Raw genomic sequence first — 19,411 nt, forward strand, 5'->3', positions numbered from 1 at the left:
ATCATTGGCAGCTGGTGACTGAACTCAATCCCTGCCCTTCCCCCTCCCCATGGGTGGAGGGTGGGACTGAAAGTTCCAACCCTCTAATCACATGGTTAATTCACCTGGCAATGAGCCCCCATCCTTAGGTGCTTCCAGAAAGTCACCTCATTAACATAAATTCAGTTGTGGCAGGAGGTTTGTTATGAATAACAAGGTGCCCATTTCACCTTTATGGCCCTGAAGCCATTTTAGGAACTAAGGACAAAAGACCAAATATTATAACAAAAGCTGCTCTCATGGCTCTTATCACTCAGGAAATTCCAAGGGTTTTGACAGCTGTGAGTCAAGAACTATGGATGAAGAGCAAATAAATATCTGAATGACCAAATATATACCCCTTGTAAGTCACAGTATTACAGGGATTCTTCAAACATTCTGCACATCTAAATCTTACAAATAAATGAATTTGTGAAACTGCACCTGATTTCTAGATGTTTGGAGAAGCTTTTTGGTTCTCACTTCATTCATAATCATGATCTACCACCCTCACCACCCTTCCCTACACTTTCTCTCCACTAAAATACCACCACCACCACCAGCAACAAAATCAGTTTCATATAGTTTTATAAGCAGCCTTAAATTCTTTTTAAGACAAGGCAAAGTTATATGCTAACCAAGTCAGAATTCAGGTGGCCATTTGTCCCAGTTTGTCTACGACAATCCCAGTTTCAGCCTATTGCCCTGCATAATTTCTGAAAAAGCTCCTTCTTTTACTCTAAAAAAGGCGTTCCCAGTTTTAGAAGATCAATTATATGCTCACCTTACTTAAAAATACACCTGGATTTTCTAGTAAAGTGCTTTCCAGGTGACTGCTGTTGCACAACTCATTGGACTTCATTTGCACAACTCTGCAAAATAGGAAGGGAAATCTTTTATTTCTGTTAATTAAATGAAGTAACCAAGGTTTCAAGCTGTAGGTGGTGACTGTTTGACGTCACATACTCAGGGATAGAATCAGAGCCAGAACCCAGGATTCCTGACTTCAAGTCCAATGTTTTTCAGTTGTCAATCACTTCGTGCAAATATCTGAGTAAAGACAAACTTTACTCTCTTGGTTGGCAATTTGCTTGCACTTGGGCCTAGAATAGTTTAGACAGGTTCATCCTTGCCCAGACACTGCCCTTTCACATTTAAAGCAAGTAGAGATGAAAGAAGAATTACTTAAACATAAAGAGCCTATTAGTGAATCCGAGGGACCCTGGGGCCAGATGACATACACTGTTTACTTTACGGGGTGCAATTATGTCAGATTATTGTAATCTTATATCTAACCAAATTAGTATGTTTCAGTTAACAACAACAACAGAAAAAGAGAAAAGAAAAAAAAAAGATCAATAATGAATGTCTACTGTTACAAAGAACATACGGGTTCTGTCCCAGTCTTATAAATATATTTTCCCTGTGGTTATGTGCTACTCCTTTTTTTTTTTTTTAACCTAAAATTCTACCTTCCTTGGATAACTGGCAAGGAGACAAAGACAGGCACAGTGTTTGGCAAGGTCTCCAGGGTATTCCAGAGGGGCTGAATGCGGCGCCACGCCAATAAATAAATAAATATATACTCTCCTAACCTCCGATGACCCGCCCCAAAAGAAGGCCACAAGACCCTTGGGCGTCGCTCTCTCTGCAACGACAGAAAAGGGTCCACTGAGCCTGGGGAAGGATGACTCCAAGCTGCTGGCCAGTTTAGCTAGACTGCAGCAGAGGGGTGGACGCCTTTGGTCCAGCTGTGTGCACCGCCGCAGCCCAGAGAGGTGGCCGACCTCCCCTGCGCAGGAGGCTCCAGGAGCTGAAGGTAAGAGGGTAGCGGAGGACAAGCGCGGTCCCCAGCAAGGGGAGGAGGGCCTCGCGCGCATGCGCCCCGCCGCCGCCGCTGCTGGCCGGAAGAGCCGGGCAGCGGAGCCGCTACTCCCCGCGCTAGTCGCCGCGGCGCTGGGGAGAGCGCTGGCCGCGCGATGCGGTCCGTGGACAGTGCCGGGGCGGCGGAGGTGCCAGAGCCCGGGCTACCGCTGACGGACGACGCGCCGCAGGGCGCCAGAGAGGAGCCGGCGGCGGCGGAGGCAGCGGGGACGCCCGGCCCCTGCAGGTGCTGGGTGTGCGGCAACTCGCCGTGCGGCTCGGGTGCGTCGCAGGGTGAGTGTGGGGTGCAGACCCGGCGCGGGTTTCGCCTCTGGGGTTGGGTGGAGGGGGTGCGGGTGCCAATGGGCTAGGGTCCCCGCAACTCTGGGCCGGGGGCGCAGCGAGGACCGCGCCCCCATCCCTACCTTGCCCAGAGCTCGGGGAAAACCCTCGAGCCCTCACCTGGGGGTTTGCAAAGCAGAAGCCCTTTTCGTCCCCGCGGGCGCGAAGACCAGGAAAGTTTCTGATTGTGTTTGGAACCCTTTTGGGATGCTGAAAGTGTTCCTGTAATTAAAGTGTTGCGGGCACTACCGCGGAGTCAGATTGCAGTTCCGTGCGCCCTGCTGGAGGTTGGGAGGCAGTCAGAGAGGCCATCCCTGAGGCTGGTGAGGTTGGGGGGGTCAGTAAGAGAGGCCATCCCTCAGGTGAGTGAGGCTGGGGGGTCATTAAGAGAGGCCATCCCGCAGACAGGTGAGGTTGGGGGTGGAGAGCTAACCGTGAACACTGATCACAGTAGGAAGCCGTGTTCCCTGAAGAGGAAGTTGAAAAGCATAGAGCCTAGAAAATGTTTGCCTCAGAGTCTTAGAATCTTGGGAAGGTAGAGTTGAGTGGGACCACAGGTTCTTAAGCTTTTGGGGTTAGGAGGACTTTTTTGTTGTTGTAAATTTTTACAATATCTTTATTCATAACAACTCACTGAACTAAACCAAATGTCCATTGTTAATATAATGAATATTTTGTAATATATTCTTTTTTTTTCTGTTTTTAAAAATTTGAACCACTGTATTGTATACCTAAAATATAGGAGGACTTTCTTGGCAACTAATCCTAAACAAGGCAGAGGCACAATCTTATGTACATTGTTAAGAGGTTCACAGACCTGTGTCCAAAGCCAGAGACCCTTTGTAAAAACACCTTGATCTTGTTCAACCTCTTCTTTCCACAAATGAGGGAAGTGAAGCCCAGGAAGGTGAGGGCTTGGCGGTGGGGGTTGCTTTGTTTTTCCCTAGATCTGGCATGTGTGGGTGAGACATGGCACAAGTCCCTGCAGCACCAAAGTTAAGGATCCCAGCATGCCAGAGTCCCAGGCTAGGCCTTTTCTACTGACCACAGTGCTACTTTAAGCACATTCCTCCTTAACTCCACCACCCACCTAGGTCATTTTCCTGGAAACAGAGGAAATAGGTAGATCTCCCTTGAAGACAAAGTTACACAGCCTGCACCATCTCATCCTCTGGGTGGCCTCCTCTAAGTGTGACCCTGATTTCTATGCCTCTTATCCCCACCCCATTCCCCCTTCTCCCTATTAGGAACTTTCCCCTAATTTAGAGAGACAAAACCCAGATGATTCTTGCTCCATTTTTGTCCTAAATGCTAACAATGGTCAGACTTCTTTTTTTTTTTAATTAAAAAATTTTTAAAAAAAAATAATTTTAGAGAGAGCACGCAGGGAAGAGAGGGGAGAGAGGCAGAGGGAGAAGGAGAGAGGGGAAGAAGCCCAAGCAGGCCCAATGCTCAGTGCAGAGCCACACACGGGGCTCCATCCCACGACCCTGGGATCATGACCTGAGCCGAAATCAAGAGCTGGATGCTCACCCGACTGAGCCACCCAGGCGCCCCCAAAATGATCAGACTTCTGATTATTTATGCATGGGCTGGTGCCTCCAGAGAAGGGGCTACTCCAAGCTGTGTAGACCAGATGTGTAGCTTGTAAAGAGGTGAATTTCTCACCTTACCAGTTATTATGGTTGAATGTCATTTTGGTGGGATGCTGAGTCAGTCCTTGTAAACTCTTAAATGTTTCTGCTGTTTGTAAACCAAAGAGGAATACTGTACCCTCAGGCAGCACATGGCAAAATGATAAACATTATAAGCGACTGCACCTAAGAATCTTGTGGCGTCTTTTAACTTCAAAGAAAATTGCTAACAGTGAGACTTAGTAATAGTTATTGTAAGGTGACCAGATAATATTCTGAAAACAGGACTGCCATAGAAACACTTTAAACCACTGTACTGTTTGTTGTCATTGAACTTTGTGACAGTATCACTTTAACTGCTTGATCCAACTGGTTATCTCAAGAAAGCTCATTTTCAAGTTCAGGTTGAAACTGTTACCCATTTTTCTACATTCTTGGATAACCTTCACAGACAGCATACAGCTATCCTAAGATGTCTATTTATTTTCTTGAGGGACAGTGTGGATCTTAGCCTGAAGCAAGAAACTGTCTTAGATGTGTGCCTCACACGCCCCTGGAGGGAGTTCTCTAGTGTAGCAGTGGTTCTCTAGCTGGCAGGGCTTTTACAGTCGCAGAGATCCTGTAGCAGTGGGTCTGGGGTGGGGCTCGGGAACTGAAGTTTAAAAAATTACTCAGTTGATTCTGATTCCCAGCCAGGGTTGTGACTCACCACTTTAAAGGATAGAGAAACTGAGCAACTTTTCAGTTTTCTTCTAACTCAAGAAATTACACCGTGGCCACTTAATTTGAATTATTTAGCTATGCTTGTAGTGGAATATGATCATAGAAGCACAGTACATAAACAAATGCATCTTTGGATGATGCTACTCTCTTGTTCATCTCCCTTGGCAGAATGGAAATTATTATTCAGTAAGAGAGGTCTGCATGAGTAGAACCAAGCCTCACCCTCATAAGAAATAATCAAGTTCAGCCAGGCCTTGTAACAACTGCCCTGTTGCAGTCACCAATCATGGGTCATAGGGTGTTTATAGGCAAGAAAATATGTGAGTGTTTTAAGAGACAAGATAATCAGAACCAGGGGTATAAAATTGAGTTTTAAAAGAGTTAAAATTAAATAAATAAATAAAACAGTTAAAATACCATGTTAAGTTAAAATTTTTTGGAGAAAAATTTGAAAGTTTAGGTTGGGGAAGATCCTTGAAATACAGACCGGGGAGATGTTTTCTGTCCTTGATCTTCCTGTTCTGTTCTGTGTGAGGGTGTTGGTTCTATGCATGGGTTGGGTTTCTTTTAAGAAAAACTATTTTATTTGGACCTGAACCCTGAAATTTCAGAAGCTGAACACTGAGGCTGACCACAGCCAAGACATGTATTTTGTGGTGCTTAACTTGGAAGTCGTCTAAAGTTTCCTTCTCATGGGCTGAGTAAGTATGTGCAATTTGTTTCTGTGGTATCTGAGCCACATAGGTGTTGAACAGAATGTGGAGGATTCTGGTACTTACAATACATAATCTGTGACATGATGACTGGTAGCTCCAAATGATTCTCTTCGACTGTGCACCTGGAACAGGAAGAGGTAAAGGCCTCTGATCACAATGGTATCTCTTACTACAAAGGTCAGGCTGTACAGTACACCATCATACTTTGTCCTGAGTCACAAAGACACACACAAAGATTGTGCACCATCATACTTTGGTCCTGAGTCACAAAGTGTCTGTCACTTGTGGGCAAAGGTATCCAGCTAACATGAGGATATTGAAATGTATTACTGGGTGTTTGCATTTATCAGAGAAAGACATTTTTTAAAAACATTATTATGCAGAACTGTTCTCTAGCCAAGTAACACATTATAAATTCCTAGATTGGAATGATAATCCTAGTTTTACTAGAAATTGCAAGTACCCACACACCTTTCCATTTTGCTATGTTCTTAACTGATGAGGGCCAGTAGCATTTCCTTCATAGTCTTTTCTTGTTTTGTATTAGTTTCAATAAAGACGTTCCTCAGTTTGTCACCTGTCTTTTAGGGAGTTCTCTGCTTACCCTGTCCCATTTTGCTCCCCTCTGAATGATGGGTTTGGGGTGAGTATGAGATTGAAAACAGATTTTAGTCCTGTGTTCGGTAACTAAGACAGAAGTGGCTAAACAAAAGTTGAATGCTCATAGTCACTAATGGATTGAATACTTGATGCCCTAGAGAAAGCAGAAGTTTCTTGGTTCAGATCAAGCCAAGAAGTTGGTATTAAATGGCAGTTGTAATTTTTTAAAAATTTTATTTTAAAGCACTTTGAGGTCAGAGGGGTAGACCTACCCTCTGTCCTCAAAGCGTTTATGCTCTAAATGGAAGATAAGTTGTAAAACCATGAAAAGTAAAAGATTTGATTAATGGTTCAAAATAACAAAACAGCTTTCCCAGATTAGGCTGTTACCAGTGGTGTTAGACTGTGCATCTTTCTATGGAGTTCTCTCATATACTTTCATTTAGCAAATATTTAATCGGGGTCTTCCATGTGGCAGGCACAAATAAGACAGCTGAGGTCCCAGCCTGGAAGGGTTCACAGGCTACTGGGAGAAGTAAGATAATCAACAAGTAGCCATAGGACACAGCTGTAAACTGTTGTCTAGAAAAAAAACACTTTCTTCATAAAGCCAGGTTCACCAGTGAGATGATATAAAATATCACTTGGAAGCATTTTTCTCTAGCCATCTTGACAAGCGTTTCTTAAAGATTTCTCTCACTGTCTTGGCAAGCTTTTTTACTTCTTTTTGACTTATAAGTGAGTAATGATTCTTCAGTGAGCCAAAGGAAATCCATTTTATAGGGTAAAACTGCATTTAAAAATTATGGGTTTAAATTGTTGCCTACATCAGTGATTCCTCATTCTTAGTGGGGAAAATGGTTCAGGTCCAGAGAATGGATATGCTTAGGAGACAGTATTTGTAGCCTGTTAGCCATTAACACTGTTCCATTTTTCTCAATTCCTAAGTGAAAATATTAAAACATACACTTGGAAGCAAGGACTAACCAGAACTTAATCTTTTTCAGAAGCCAAGAAGAAAGCACGCTGTCCTGGACTTGGCTTGTTTTATACATTATTATCTGCCTTCCTTTTCTCAGTGGGCTCTTTATTTGTTAAAAAAGTGCAAGACGTCCATGCTGTAGAAATTAGTGCATTCCGATGTGTGTTCCAAATGCTAGTCGTTATCCCTTGCTTAATATACAGAAAGTAAGTATTTCTTACCTGCGAAGTGGAAGGTATTAACAAATGTATGTAAATCTTTTGACCTGCTTAAATTATTTATTCTATAGTGTCTGCTTTATCCCCTCCCATAGATTTACCAGTTACTACATTGTTTGGCTCTGATTAATAAAAAGTCATAAGGATTCACCTACAAAAGATGCTCTCATAAGCACAAACCACATACCCAAGAAGGGGGGGGGGTAGATTCAGTTATTCTCCACTCCTCATTTTGAGAACAAAGCTTTCCTTGTACAATTCCTCCATCTTGTACCACCCTCCCTTCTTTCCCTCTGCATAACTAGTATTTAGAAGAAAAAAGTAAATGAGAGGAAGTGGTGGTGTCTCCTAATATCAAGTTTCTTTCAGTAGAATGGACTGCTCTGTTACCAGGGCAGACAGAAGATTAAAGTAATAATATCAGGGTCTTGCCCCTAGGGTGATGTGGGAAAGGGAAAAGGTAGTCTTGAACAAGACCTTTTAAAATACTTTCATGTTTATAGTGTCCTCATCTATGAACTGGAGAGAATGATAATCTTTGTCCTCTACCCTGCACCTTGGTGGCAAGGGCCAAATAAAATTAATTATAGATCAGAGCACTTGTGTAGAATCTAACAGTATATGAAAACTGTCTTTTTTCCCCATCCTTACTGTTCCCTCCCTACCCAATGCCTCTTCCCCTTCCATATAGAACACCCTCCCCACCCTTTCCCAGATTAAAATTATGCCTTCTACACATCCCTGTGTACTTAGAACGCTTGGAGGATAGGCCACGTTGGTTCCTGGTGGCTGTCTGGCTCTTTCTGTCTTCGGGCAAAAATGCTTAAACCCTAAACTAAAAGTTTCAGTCACTTGCCCCCAAATTCTCCTTGTATCTATAACATAGTACAGATCCATTTAGAATAGTTTCACCCCGTATCCTGAAGATCTGGTGAAAAATGGTGAAAAGCTACTAAGATTAATATTGTCAGAAATTCCTGTATAAGTGTGGGCAAGTCACAGTATTTTAGGAAATGATGGTAAGAGTTCAGAAATTTTCAAGGGTGGCAACTGGTGCTAACACAATTATCTTCCCCATTTTGCAACAGAACAATTGGCAGGGGAAGGCACTAGAAGAATTTTTGAAATCCTTAGCACCAATCTGTTTTGACCTATTTTATGTTGCATTATCATGGAAGACTCTTAGCTTCTCAAAGTATGAGTCAAAGGTGACCACAGTTTCATTTCTAAATGAAATGTGGGTCCTCATGTCAGGCTTATAGGCTACCCTAAAGATGTTCAGTGCTGGCACAGGTCAGCAAGCTGCACCTAGCCTGAAATGTACCCAGCATTCTGCTTGGTAAGTATTAATTAAAAAAAAAAAAAATTGAGTATCAGTTGTTATACTTATCCAAATGCTACTTGTTCTTTTTCAGTGTATCTTAACTCTTCTTGCAGAGAATAATGAAAAGTAGTCTGACATCCAGTGGCTAAATTACACTTTAGCATTGCCTCAGCTTTTATAGAAAAACTCGTAAGATTGGCAATGCATACTAGCCACGACCAAGTTTTCTTGTATAGGGCAGCTTAATCTTGAAATTGTATTTATCATAAAAATCATACATTGTCATTGTAGAAAATTTGGGGAAAATAAGGAAAAATCACCTAGGAGACCACTTATTAAGGTTTAACCACGATGAACATTTCCTTTTGTCTTTTTTGTAAGCATGTATAGACATGGGAAAAGTTATATTTGTTGAATTGTAATTATACTATTTATGGAGTTCTCTTTTATTGATTTTGCTTATACTGTGAACACGTACATGCTTTAGCTATACGTAGAAACCATTTTTTTGAACGTGTATAACATTCAGTTATGGGCCTTAAAATTCACTTACTATTTCCTTATTTTTTGCCAGTTAGGACTATAAAAATAACATCTAATTAAGAACTGCAATTTAAAAAATACCACCGTGGTTTAATGTGCGCTCTTTCATTTGAATTTACAGAACCGGATTCATAGGCCCCAAAGGTCAACGCATTTTCCTCCTCCTCAGAGGAGTCCTGGGCTCCACCGCCATGATCCTTTTGTACTACGCTTTCCAGGCGACGTCCCTGGCCGACGCCACCGTCATCACGTTTAGTTCTCCAGTGTTCACGTCCATATTTGCTTGGATATTTCTCAAGGAGAAGTACAGCCCCTGGGATGCCCTCTTCACCGCCTTCACGATCACCGGCGTGATCCTCATCGTGAGGCCCCCGTTTCTGTTCGGAGCCAGCGCTGCGGGCACGGACGAGAGCTACTCTGTTCACCTGAAGGGCACGTTCGCAGCAGTGGCGCACGCTGTCTTTGCCGCCGTGACCATGGTCATCATCAGAAAGATGGGGAAGTCCGTGGACTACTTTCTGAGCATTTGGTATTATGTCGTACTCGGCCTCCTAGAGAGCGTCATCGTCCTCTTCATCATAGGGGAGTGGAGTCTGCCATACTGCGGGTTGGACAGGCTGTTTCTCATCCTCATCGGCCTGTTTGGTTTGGGGGGTCAGGTGTTTCTCACGAAAGCCCTCCAAATAGAAAAAGCAAGCCCAGTGGCAATAATGAGGACGATGGATGTGGTCTTTGCTTTCATCTTCCAGATTATTTTCTTTAACGATATGCCCACGTGGTGGACGGTGGGCGGGGCCCTGTGCGTTGTAGCCAGTAGTACCGGCGCGGCCATTCGGAAATGGTGCCAGAGCTCCAAATGAGGCTGTGGCAGAAGTGCTCTTGGTTTTCCTGGGCATCATCCCTCAGTGCGGACACACCGCGCACGCACACGCCTGGAAAGCCTGCATTTCCTTCACTGATTATATTTAATAAATTTCATAATTAAAGTACCATTTTTGAATATGCTATGTCTTTAATTAGCTAAGAGTTAGCCAGTGTGGTCTAGCAATTACTTTTTTCTCAATTATGTTTTAGTTTTGGTTTGGTTTCTTACTTGCTGTTGTTGGGGTGGTGATGGTAGGAGATCAGGTCTTTAGTTGAAGAAAAACTGCAAAATGTTTTATGACTCTGGTATAAATGTAATTTTTTAAAGTGTATTTTTGGTACTGAGGGGATATAGGTGGGGAGGAAACTTTAGATGTTCTTTTAGCAGTGTAAAAGCTAAGAAACTTATTGATAATAATGCTGCTATGATTAGATTAGGTCGGTAATTCATTTGAAACCTAATTCCATTTAGGAGGCCAAAGCTGAAACTTGGAAAAGGTGCCTACTTAATGGTGTTAATAATACAAATGAATTAGCCTTATTTTCAAGGCTTTTACACATGGTTATTCTTTTAACACACATGAGTGCCTTTTCATTTTGATGCCAGAATTTTTATATGTAAAGTTTAAAAAGTTTTTAATCACCAGGTTTGGCTAGAAGTTTTCTGTTTTGGTGGCATTCACAACTGTAGCTATCATTCTGTAATTTTAATTGTCCTCTGGTTTTGGTTTTGTGTGTGTGTGTGTGTGTGTGAAACTGCACTACGTTTTTCTTAACTTTCTGAGATTTCAGGTCTTTAAGCCGCAAGAGAGAAATCTTGGCAAAACCAGTGTGCACATTTCCATCCTGAAGTATTTCCCCCTCACTAGAAATGTGATTTTCTATAAATTCTTTTTGAATTTATAGTGTGATGCCAAATACAATTTTCTCAGGATTTTATTAGGTTGAACCATATGAAATTGCCAAGATTTTACCTTTTTAACTTACAGAAACCAGAGTTCATTATGGTTCATCCTAATAGATACCTCCCTTACCCTCTCTACACCAAATATTTAGAGGACTTTGGCATATATTTTTTTAAAACAACTTTTTAAAATGCAGTAATCTTATTAAACTTATTTTTATAGTCTTTTCCCCTTATGGAATTATATGTAACAATGCTTCATGTTATATGTTAAATGTAAAGACCTGTGAATCCATGGTTGATTGACGTCTGTAGTGTCTTGAATAATAGAGTGTCTTGAATAATAAAAAAAAATCACTGTTAAATTTTAGTATATCACTATGGTATTAAATATCAATGCTGCCCCATGATACTAACATCATGAATTCAAACATTTTATATCTGGAACTTCATCAGCCAATACTCTGCAGTTAAAGAGAGAATGTAATATTTAGGAAAGCTTGGAAGGTTAATTGGAAAGTAGAGAGTACATGGGAATGATTATCATAATGAATGCTTTATTGGTGAGGCTATAATGGTCTCCAACTCTTACTGTCCAACCTAGCATCTGTTACTATCTTAAGCCTGCATATCTGAAAGATTATAGGCTCTTTCTCTCCCCTTCATCACAATTCTTCCAAAGAAAGAAAGAACTTGGCTTCTGAGGTTTATGCCTTGGTGAGAAAGGATCTTTCCCAGTAGTTCCAAGAGGGAATTTTTGGCTTGCTGATCTTCCTAAATGCTTTCCACCTGACAAATCTTAAATGAAGTCTACTTTGGGGAATCATACTATCATTATAACTTTAGCCTCATCCACAGTGTTGGAATTTAGAGTTGCAGGAGCATTATCTTGCAAATAGATAGTTACAGAATCAGCATTTTAGAGCTCAAGGTTAGAAATCCTCTTGTAGGAGGAGCCATGCTGCACAGATAGCAATACTGGGGAGGAGGATCTGCCCGAGATGGGTTCCCATGGCCTTCTCCCTTATTTCCATGATAAAGTATAGAAAGTAAACCACTGCTTGAGTTACCTAAGGTAAATTAACTCAGGGAACCCTCTCTTGGTTCTTTACCTTACACAATAAAACAACTTATGGGACTTTGAGAGTTAAATCCCTTTCAGCCTGTACACTAGAGATGTGTTTTATTTCAGAAGTGTGGTTTAAGTACTTGAATGTCACAATATATGACCAAGGTTGGAAAAAATGTTTCTTCTCTCAACTTTTACAGGGTGTCATTCTTAAACACTTTTATAATGTCTGAGGTATATACAAGGATATGTATGTATTGTAACAATTATAGGCGTGTGTATTTTGCAAAGACTGTAGTTTCTATATCCTGAAAATATTTTCATAAATTGTTTTTATTTTATAAGTACTAATAAAGTTAATATGAAAGAAGGCTATATTTTGGTTTTTATGGTTATAGCAAATGTGCTCGCTAATCTAACATTTCCTTTTTCATCCATGTGCTTCAAAATTCATTTTATAAAGGATATTGACCCTGGTCATTCAGCTGTGATATAATCACAAGTTTCAAACTGTTTGTTTGTCCCTCTGATACAGTCACATCAAATCTAGTATCTCTAAAATAAAGGTCCTAATCTTCTGTTCCAGGGAGACCTTCATTGTTCTAGACCCAGAGCTTGGAGCAGCTTCAAATTCCATACTTTTTGTTCCCATAGCTAATCTGTTACCAAGTCCTGGAGTGTCTGTCTTATTGTCTTGTGGATTCACTCTTTTGTCACCATTTCCACTGCTACCATTTTAGTCCAACATCAATAATCTCAAGCTGAATTACAACAGTATCCTAATGAGTTACCCACTTCTTGGCTCTTCCACCCATATCCTTGTCTCACTGCCAGACTGTGACCTTCCTAAAGCCCTGCTTTCATTGCTACTTTGGTTCTCATAAAACGACAATGATGCTGTATTGCATACCACATCTCATTCAAATTATTTAGCCCTATTCCCACTTTTCCAACCTGATTCTGCGTGTCCCAACGTGAGTTGATACTCTGATCCATATCCCCATCAACTCCCACATTTGCCAAGGGATTCCTTCCTGTGTCTCCCCTGCTTCCTTTGCCTTCTCTTCTTTGTCCTCTAAACCTCTTAGCCTCCAACAGTTCAGCTTGAGCTTTTGTTTCTTCCACTGCCTCCAGCTTCTCCCGCCCACACTAGCCCACTTTGAAAGAGTGGATAAAGCACTGGAATAGGAGTGTGGCCATATCATTTTCTAGCTGAGCCAGGCATGTAACGTACTCAGCCTGTTTGCCTCATTTGCTAAATAGAATATCATTACTTGTCCAGCCCATGTTACAAAGCAGTGCAGTTGGAGGACTTGGAAACCATAAAGGGGAATAAAAACACTAAGTATCAAACTGTTCTTAATACCATAGAGTTGAATATTGTCTCCCCTTCTCTTCAAAATGATGCCCAGCTCAGGGTCCTTACTTCTGAGCAGTTTCACTAGGGACTGTAGGAACAGTCTAATGGATTTCAAACCTCATTTGACTCCCTCCTGCCAGCATATAATCCTACTGTTGGACAGTTCTCAATTGCCTGGCTGACCTGCCCACGTAGGTGGCCAAGGGTCACCAGTCTTTATCTTACGCATAGTGTTGCTACCTTTCCAGTTCTGGCTTTAGTTCTGATCCTCTGCGAGAATTACACTCGGCTCTGGCTGGGGAATGAGCCTGATTTTCTATGTGTTTCCCATGCACTACTCTATATTTAGCATGGCTCTTTTAGCCCCTTATCTATTCACTCAGTTAGCACAATTAGTCTCTTGACAGTAATCTAGTGGTAAGAGAGCCAGATGTCTTTATGTAACATGTTGACTTCTAATGTAGGTGTATGGAGCCATGTTCAGTACTGGGCATTAGAATTTGATTCTTGGGGTGTAGGTTGGGCACATGAAGCCTGGACACTACCCCAAGCACGCCATCATATAGTCCCTTTGGTGTCTTATATGAAGTCTAATACAGCTATTATATTCACTTAGAATTCTGTAAGATGCCCTCATAGGAACTTTGTGATCCACAAAGACCCATCCAAGTTTTAGCCTATTGGAATGCTAGGTTTGGAGCTGGACTTGGAAAACCAATTCATAGAGAGCTCGTGAAACTTGGTGTTGCCTATATCATTTCCTAGAAATTGGGGTGGAGCTTTATAGAAAGGGGTAAGGAGAAGACATGTCTATTGTCAAGGCAAGGCAGGATATGTTGCATCATAGAAGTCCAGTCCATAGAAAATGTTCCACTGGGTTGCACAAGGTACCATGCCAGCTATCATATATCAAGCCAGATTTGCAACAATATAAAACAATGCTATTCTTCTCACTAGTTTTCTAAATATTTATTTTTCATAAGAATATTATTTATGTTAACATAATGGAATCATTTAAATAAATATTTCAATTTTTTTCAGTTTTGCTTTCAAATATGGTAAATATCTCTCATATATAACTCACATAACAGAAGCTCTTTGGAGTTCTCAATAATGTTTAGGAAAGTAAAGCAGTACAAGACCAAAAAGTTCCCAAGCTGCAGAATTAACATATAGAGTTATCAAACTTGAAACTTTAAAAAACAATGAGTAAGCCAACCACCAAATCTACCAACTTATTCATGAGGTTCTGATAGTTTGAAATGCAGCTAAATAACAGTTTGTAAATTAGAAGCATCTTTAATGTGATGTCCCATTTTAGAATTGTGAGTTAAACAACTTTAATCTATATAAGTGATCCAAATTACCTACCCAAGAGAGAGCAAAGAAAGGAACAATAAGCAATCCAATTGGCCTATGCTCATAGGATCATATCAAGTTGTCTCTGATACTTCCTATGTATGTGTTTTAGTTCCTTTATATGTGCATTTTTAAAAAGTCAGAAGACTTTGATACTTTGCAGGTAATTAGGTACATTGGTACAACCTCTATGAAGGACAATTTGGCAGCATCTATCAATTTACAAATGAATATACTTTTTCACCCAGAAATTCTATTTCAGGAATTTATCTTATAGATATATTTGCTTATTGCAAAATAACATGTAAAAGTTTACTCATTGCAACATTACTTGTAATAGCAAGATAAGAAAGAAAGAGAGAAAGAAAGAAAGAAAAAGAAAGAAAGAAACAAAGAAAGAAAGAAAAAAGAAACAAAGAAAGAAAGTCTGATGTTAAATAAATAATGGTATTGATAATGGGTTAAATAAACGCTGGTACTGAAAGGGAGGAAGAAATTTCCTCTGTCCAAGTTTCTTCTAGCTGGACTAATAATTAAGCTTACATAAGACAGATTAACAGAAGGAAAAAACCCACAAAGTTTTATTACATGTGCACAGAGGCCCAATAATGAAACAGACCTAAAGAAATAACCAAGGCAGGAATTTTTTATACTTTTTAGAAATAGAGACAATAAATCTATGAGGAATTGACAGGACAAAGAAAACTTTGGGAGCTTCAGTTACTAAGGAATTCTAAACAGTATTTGGGCTGGGTTAGTAAATTAGTAAAAAGTAACAAGTCTTTTTGGCTCTAAATTTCCTATCTCTGGTGATAAAGATACCTCTACTTCTTGGTACTAGGAGGGTATCTTTCATATGGGATATTTAGTTCCTGCTTTCAGGGGGACAGAAGAGGGTTTGAATGTCCTTCTTGCACAGGCCATCTCTTAAGTAACTATTACTGAAAATACTCAATATGCCAAAGTGGTATATTTGGGGTGGCCTGCCCTTGGGCCTTATAATACATACATAAAATAAAATATAATACAATAAAACTAAACTAAGGAAGAGCAAGGGAGCTTTCCACACATGAATGTGGAATAATCTTCAAGATTATTAAATTTTTTTAATGTTTGTTTATTTTTAAGAGAGACAGAGTATGAGCAGGGGAGGAGCAGAGAGAGAGGGAGACACAGAATCGGAAGCAGGCTCCAGGCTCCGAGCTGTCATAACAGAGTCCAATGCGGGACTCGAACTTACAGAGTGTGAGATCATGACCTGAGCCAAAGTCGGCTGCTTAACCGACTGAGCCACCCAGGTGCCCCATAATCTTTAAGATTATTAAGTGAAAAAGCAAGATTCAGATAGCAGTACAGCATAGTAGGTATTAATTTATATAAAAAGAAGGTAAACAGAATATTCCAAGAGGATACACAAGGAACTGATGACATTGGTTGCCTGGAGGGAGAAGAATTTGATAGCTGAAAGACAGGGTAGGAAGGAGATTTTTCACTAAATTCCCTTTTATACCTTTTAAATTTTGAACATTGTAACCTTGTCAAAATAAATAAATAAATAAATAAATAAATAAATAAATAAATAAAAAAAAAATAAACTGATGGAACAAAACCAAGAAGAAGACTTGACAGAGAGGAAGGGAGAAAAGAAAGAGAGGGGTAAAAGAGAGATATACATATATACATACATAGAGAAATGTTTACTGCCATCACCCTGGCTCACCATCACTGACCTCATCCAGCCCACAAACTGTACTTAAATGCCCACATGTTCCATGACTGAAGAAAATGCAAAAGGAAAACCTGAATTTCAGCTTTTTAATACAAATATATTCTCCAAGATCCCAGAAGCATTGTCCAGCCCTGAGCCAAACATTTGCCTTTCCACAGCACCAAAACCATTTTTACTTGGAAAGGAAAATAACATTGACTGAATATGTCCCATCCAGGCCAGGAGCTTCTTGATCATTGTCTCATTCAGTCCTTGCCAAACATGGGAGATGAATTGAATAGGAAACTGAAGTTTGCAGAGGTTGAACAGGGTCACCTACCTAATAAATTCTAGTACCCTCACTAGTAAATGATGAAGCTGGCTCCTACCCTACATCTGCCTGACCACTAAGACTCGACTTTTCAATACCCCATGTCACCTCCTTAGCTGGGGTAGAATGCACGATAGGGAGTCACTTGGTATTTGTCACTGTAGTGAAAAGATTGTTTCTTGACTTTAGGATTTGAAGGTATGTATGCCCTCTTCCTCTCTCCTTCTTGCTGGTGTAGCAAGAGCTGGATGTGAAAGAATAGAAGATGACAATACTCCTTATACTTTAGCTTTATTTCTTTCATCTTGTTAATCAGTATTTATTGAGCAGTGGCCATATACAATCACAATCAATGCAGGGAAACATCAAATATCAAATATTGTCAAATATCATTCTCAAAATGGTCAAAACTAGATGTGAACATGACATACACACACTGCATAATCAGTACACCTGGGCTACAACAAGAACCTTGAAATGAGACAGCCGCCTGAGGTCACAAACCAAGGAAGAACAAAGCTATGCAAGGTCACCTAAATATACAGAATTGACTTCTGGGCCAGCCACATTTAGCCATAACTTCCCTAGATGTGCTAAGAACATTTCTAAGGGTTCAATGTACCAATCATAAGAAGGGTTGGCCAGCCTTGGGAGCAGGAAAGGAGTGTGGTTGTGTCAGGCACGTTCCCATTGTAGAGATGTGGTGCACCAAGATAGTGAGTTCCCAGTTTTTCTCTCTAAAGTACTTCTAGCATTCATAAGTAGAGTCTAGAGGCATAATCACAGAGGCATTGCCACAATCTGGAGCTATAATCACAACACAATAACCACTGATCTTTATTGTGTCCTTCATGTATCAGCCACTGTCCTAATTGCTTTTTGTGCAGTTAACTGCCAAGTGACTTTTCTACTTGCTAATAAGTGTCAGAACTTGGATCTTAAAACCTTGGTCTGTCAAACTCCAAGCTTACACTCTGGACTCCACAATTCTGCTCACCCTAGGTCTAAAGCCATGTTTAAAAAAAAATCCCGGGTTTTATGTGCTCTCTGGCACACTGCAGTGTAACCCAAGAGATTCTTCAGGTCCATTTTAAGAAACAAGACCAATGATTAAGCAGTCAAGTCCTCATACTACTGAAAACTATAAATCACACTCCTTACTCTGTGTATTTCCATGTTATCAGTGTCTGTGCAATTACAGTTTGGCTTCTCATATACTCTAAATGAAGAAGATAATGGAATATGCAAAAGATTAAGCTCTTGGTTCCCTAAACTATTATATTCTCATTGTATAATAGTAACATTGGCATTGTTCCACATATCAGTCTCCAAGTACTTGGTTGTTGTGACTCTTCCAGAGAGATGTATTGCATTCCCAGTGTTCTTCATCCCCTTTCTTCTAAGATAATAATCTGCATTACTCAGAGTAATTATGCTAGCTAACATAACAAACAATCCCCAAATCTCAGAGATGTACCAATAAAGTTTTATTTCTTAATTATATCACAGTCTGATTAAGTTGTAAGTTATAAACTCTCTATAGTCTCTCCTTTAAGTGGTGACTCAGGCTTCCAGGCTCCTTCCATCCTAAAGTCCTAGCCTCTTAAACATGTATCCTCCAAGCTTGTTGCAGATTTTATGACCATATAGACTTGCATATGCAGAATATCACTTCCACTTACATTTTATTGACCTTAATCTAGCTTAAAAGGAAGGTAGGCAATGAGGTTTTCATTTGGTTCCAGGAAGAGGAAAAGAAAACAGCATTTGGTGAACACATAACATTGTCTCTGCCAAAACACCATCCCTTCAGAGAGCCACCTGAACCTAATCCCATATACTTCTAGTGGATCTGGCAATACAGAATCCCACCACCAATGGCCTAAGGAGTGGGTGGGCCCATGACCTGAATGCAACAAAGTCAAGTTTCTCTCTCCTGATTGTTTGAACACTGAGCAGACTCACAAGAGCAGAAGCCACATAGCTTGTGTTGTCTGCCCGCAGTGCCCAGTGAGGTGGGCCTTGGGTGCTGGCTGCTAAGAGTTGTCCAGCTCTTTTGTCAAATCTGTGAGCTCACTACTACCATTCCAATTAATCCCCTATTCATAAGAAAATCAGTTTCTATTCTATAAAGTAGAATCAGTTTCTATTACTTGTACCCAAAATACCAAGTACACAATATTTCCTACATATATGTTGACCAACCAGATTCTCATTCCTTCATGACTCAGCCCTGAACTGTAATAATTTCACTGAGGTGGTGCCTCCCTTTGGGGATCTGATGGGGTGTCTGACCAATCTTTTCCAGGTGATGCCACTCTATTTCATTACATGCTATCTTTGATCTTCTATGAACATGAAAAAAACAATTAACAATACAAAGCAGATGCTTAAGGCCAAATAAGCAATAAAGACAACATAACATCCTCAACAGGGATATCAAGTGGGCAAGGGAATCATATCCAGGAGTGATTTCTAAAGAAAGATCCTAGACAATAGTTTATCAATCTTTTCTATTTCACAGACAAAAATCAAGATTCTACAACAGTGCAATCCAGCAAAAATGTAATGCAAGCTACATATGTGTTAAGGACTGTCCTTCCAAAATTTATGTTGAAGCCCTAACCCCCAGTGTGATGGTATTAAGAAGGAGGCCTTTGGGAGGCAATTGGGTTTAGATGAGGTCATGAAGATAGGGTCCCTATAATGGGATTAGTGTCCTTATAAGAATAGGAAGAGACCAGAGCCTCTCTCTGTCTCCACTCTGGACGGTGCTCTGCCAGCACCTTGATCATGGATTTCTTAGCTTCCAGAACTGTGAGAAATTCGCATCAGTTGTTTAAGCCACCCAGT

The 19,411-nt window shown here is 40.5% G+C and overlaps 1 protein-coding gene across 3 annotated transcripts; it reads left to right on the forward strand.

Moving 5' to 3' along the window:
- The first annotated feature begins 1,997 nt into the window (after positions 1–1,997).
- Positions 1,998–9,823, forward strand: SLC35G1 (solute carrier family 35 member G1). Of its 3 annotated transcripts, XM_047072657.1 has the most exons (4): positions 1,998–2,118; positions 5,989–5,994; positions 6,904–7,084; positions 9,085–9,823. In XM_047072657.1, the coding sequence occupies exons 1-4, from the start codon at positions 1,998–2,000 to the stop codon at positions 9,821–9,823; spliced, it is 1,047 nt and encodes a 348-aa protein (XP_046928613.1). The 3 variants fall into 3 exon arrangements, with proteins under 3 accessions (XP_046928613.1, XP_046928611.1, XP_046928612.1); XM_047072655.1 differs by lacking the exon at positions 5,989–5,994 and having other exon boundaries at positions 1,998–2,175; XM_047072656.1 differs by lacking the exon at positions 5,989–5,994 and having other exon boundaries at positions 1,998–2,175; positions 6,907–7,084.
- The last annotated feature ends 9,588 nt before the right edge of the window (positions 9,824–19,411 follow it).

Source organism: Lynx rufus, unplaced genomic scaffold (assembly GCF_022079265.1).
Source record: "Lynx rufus isolate CCGP_SWC_20201006 ecotype Redwood Valley unplaced genomic scaffold, mLynRuf1.p SCAF_11, whole genome shotgun sequence".
Classification (NCBI taxonomy): domain Eukaryota; kingdom Metazoa; phylum Chordata; class Mammalia; order Carnivora; family Felidae; genus Lynx; species Lynx rufus.

Bases quoted from the DNA above. Each gene is read 5' to 3' on its own strand.
- SLC35G1 (XM_047072655.1), top strand. From the start codon at position 1,998: ATGCGGTCCGTGGACAGTGCCGGGGCGGCGGAGGTGCCAGAGCCCGGG. The intron at 2,176-6,903 runs GTGAGTGTGGGG...AATCTTTTTCAG, and splicing joins CGGCTCGGGTGCGTCGCAGG to AAGCCAAGAAGAAAGCACGC. The intron at 7,085-9,084 runs GTAAGTATTTCT...TTGAATTTACAG, and splicing joins CCTTGCTTAATATACAGAAA to AACCGGATTCATAGGCCCCA.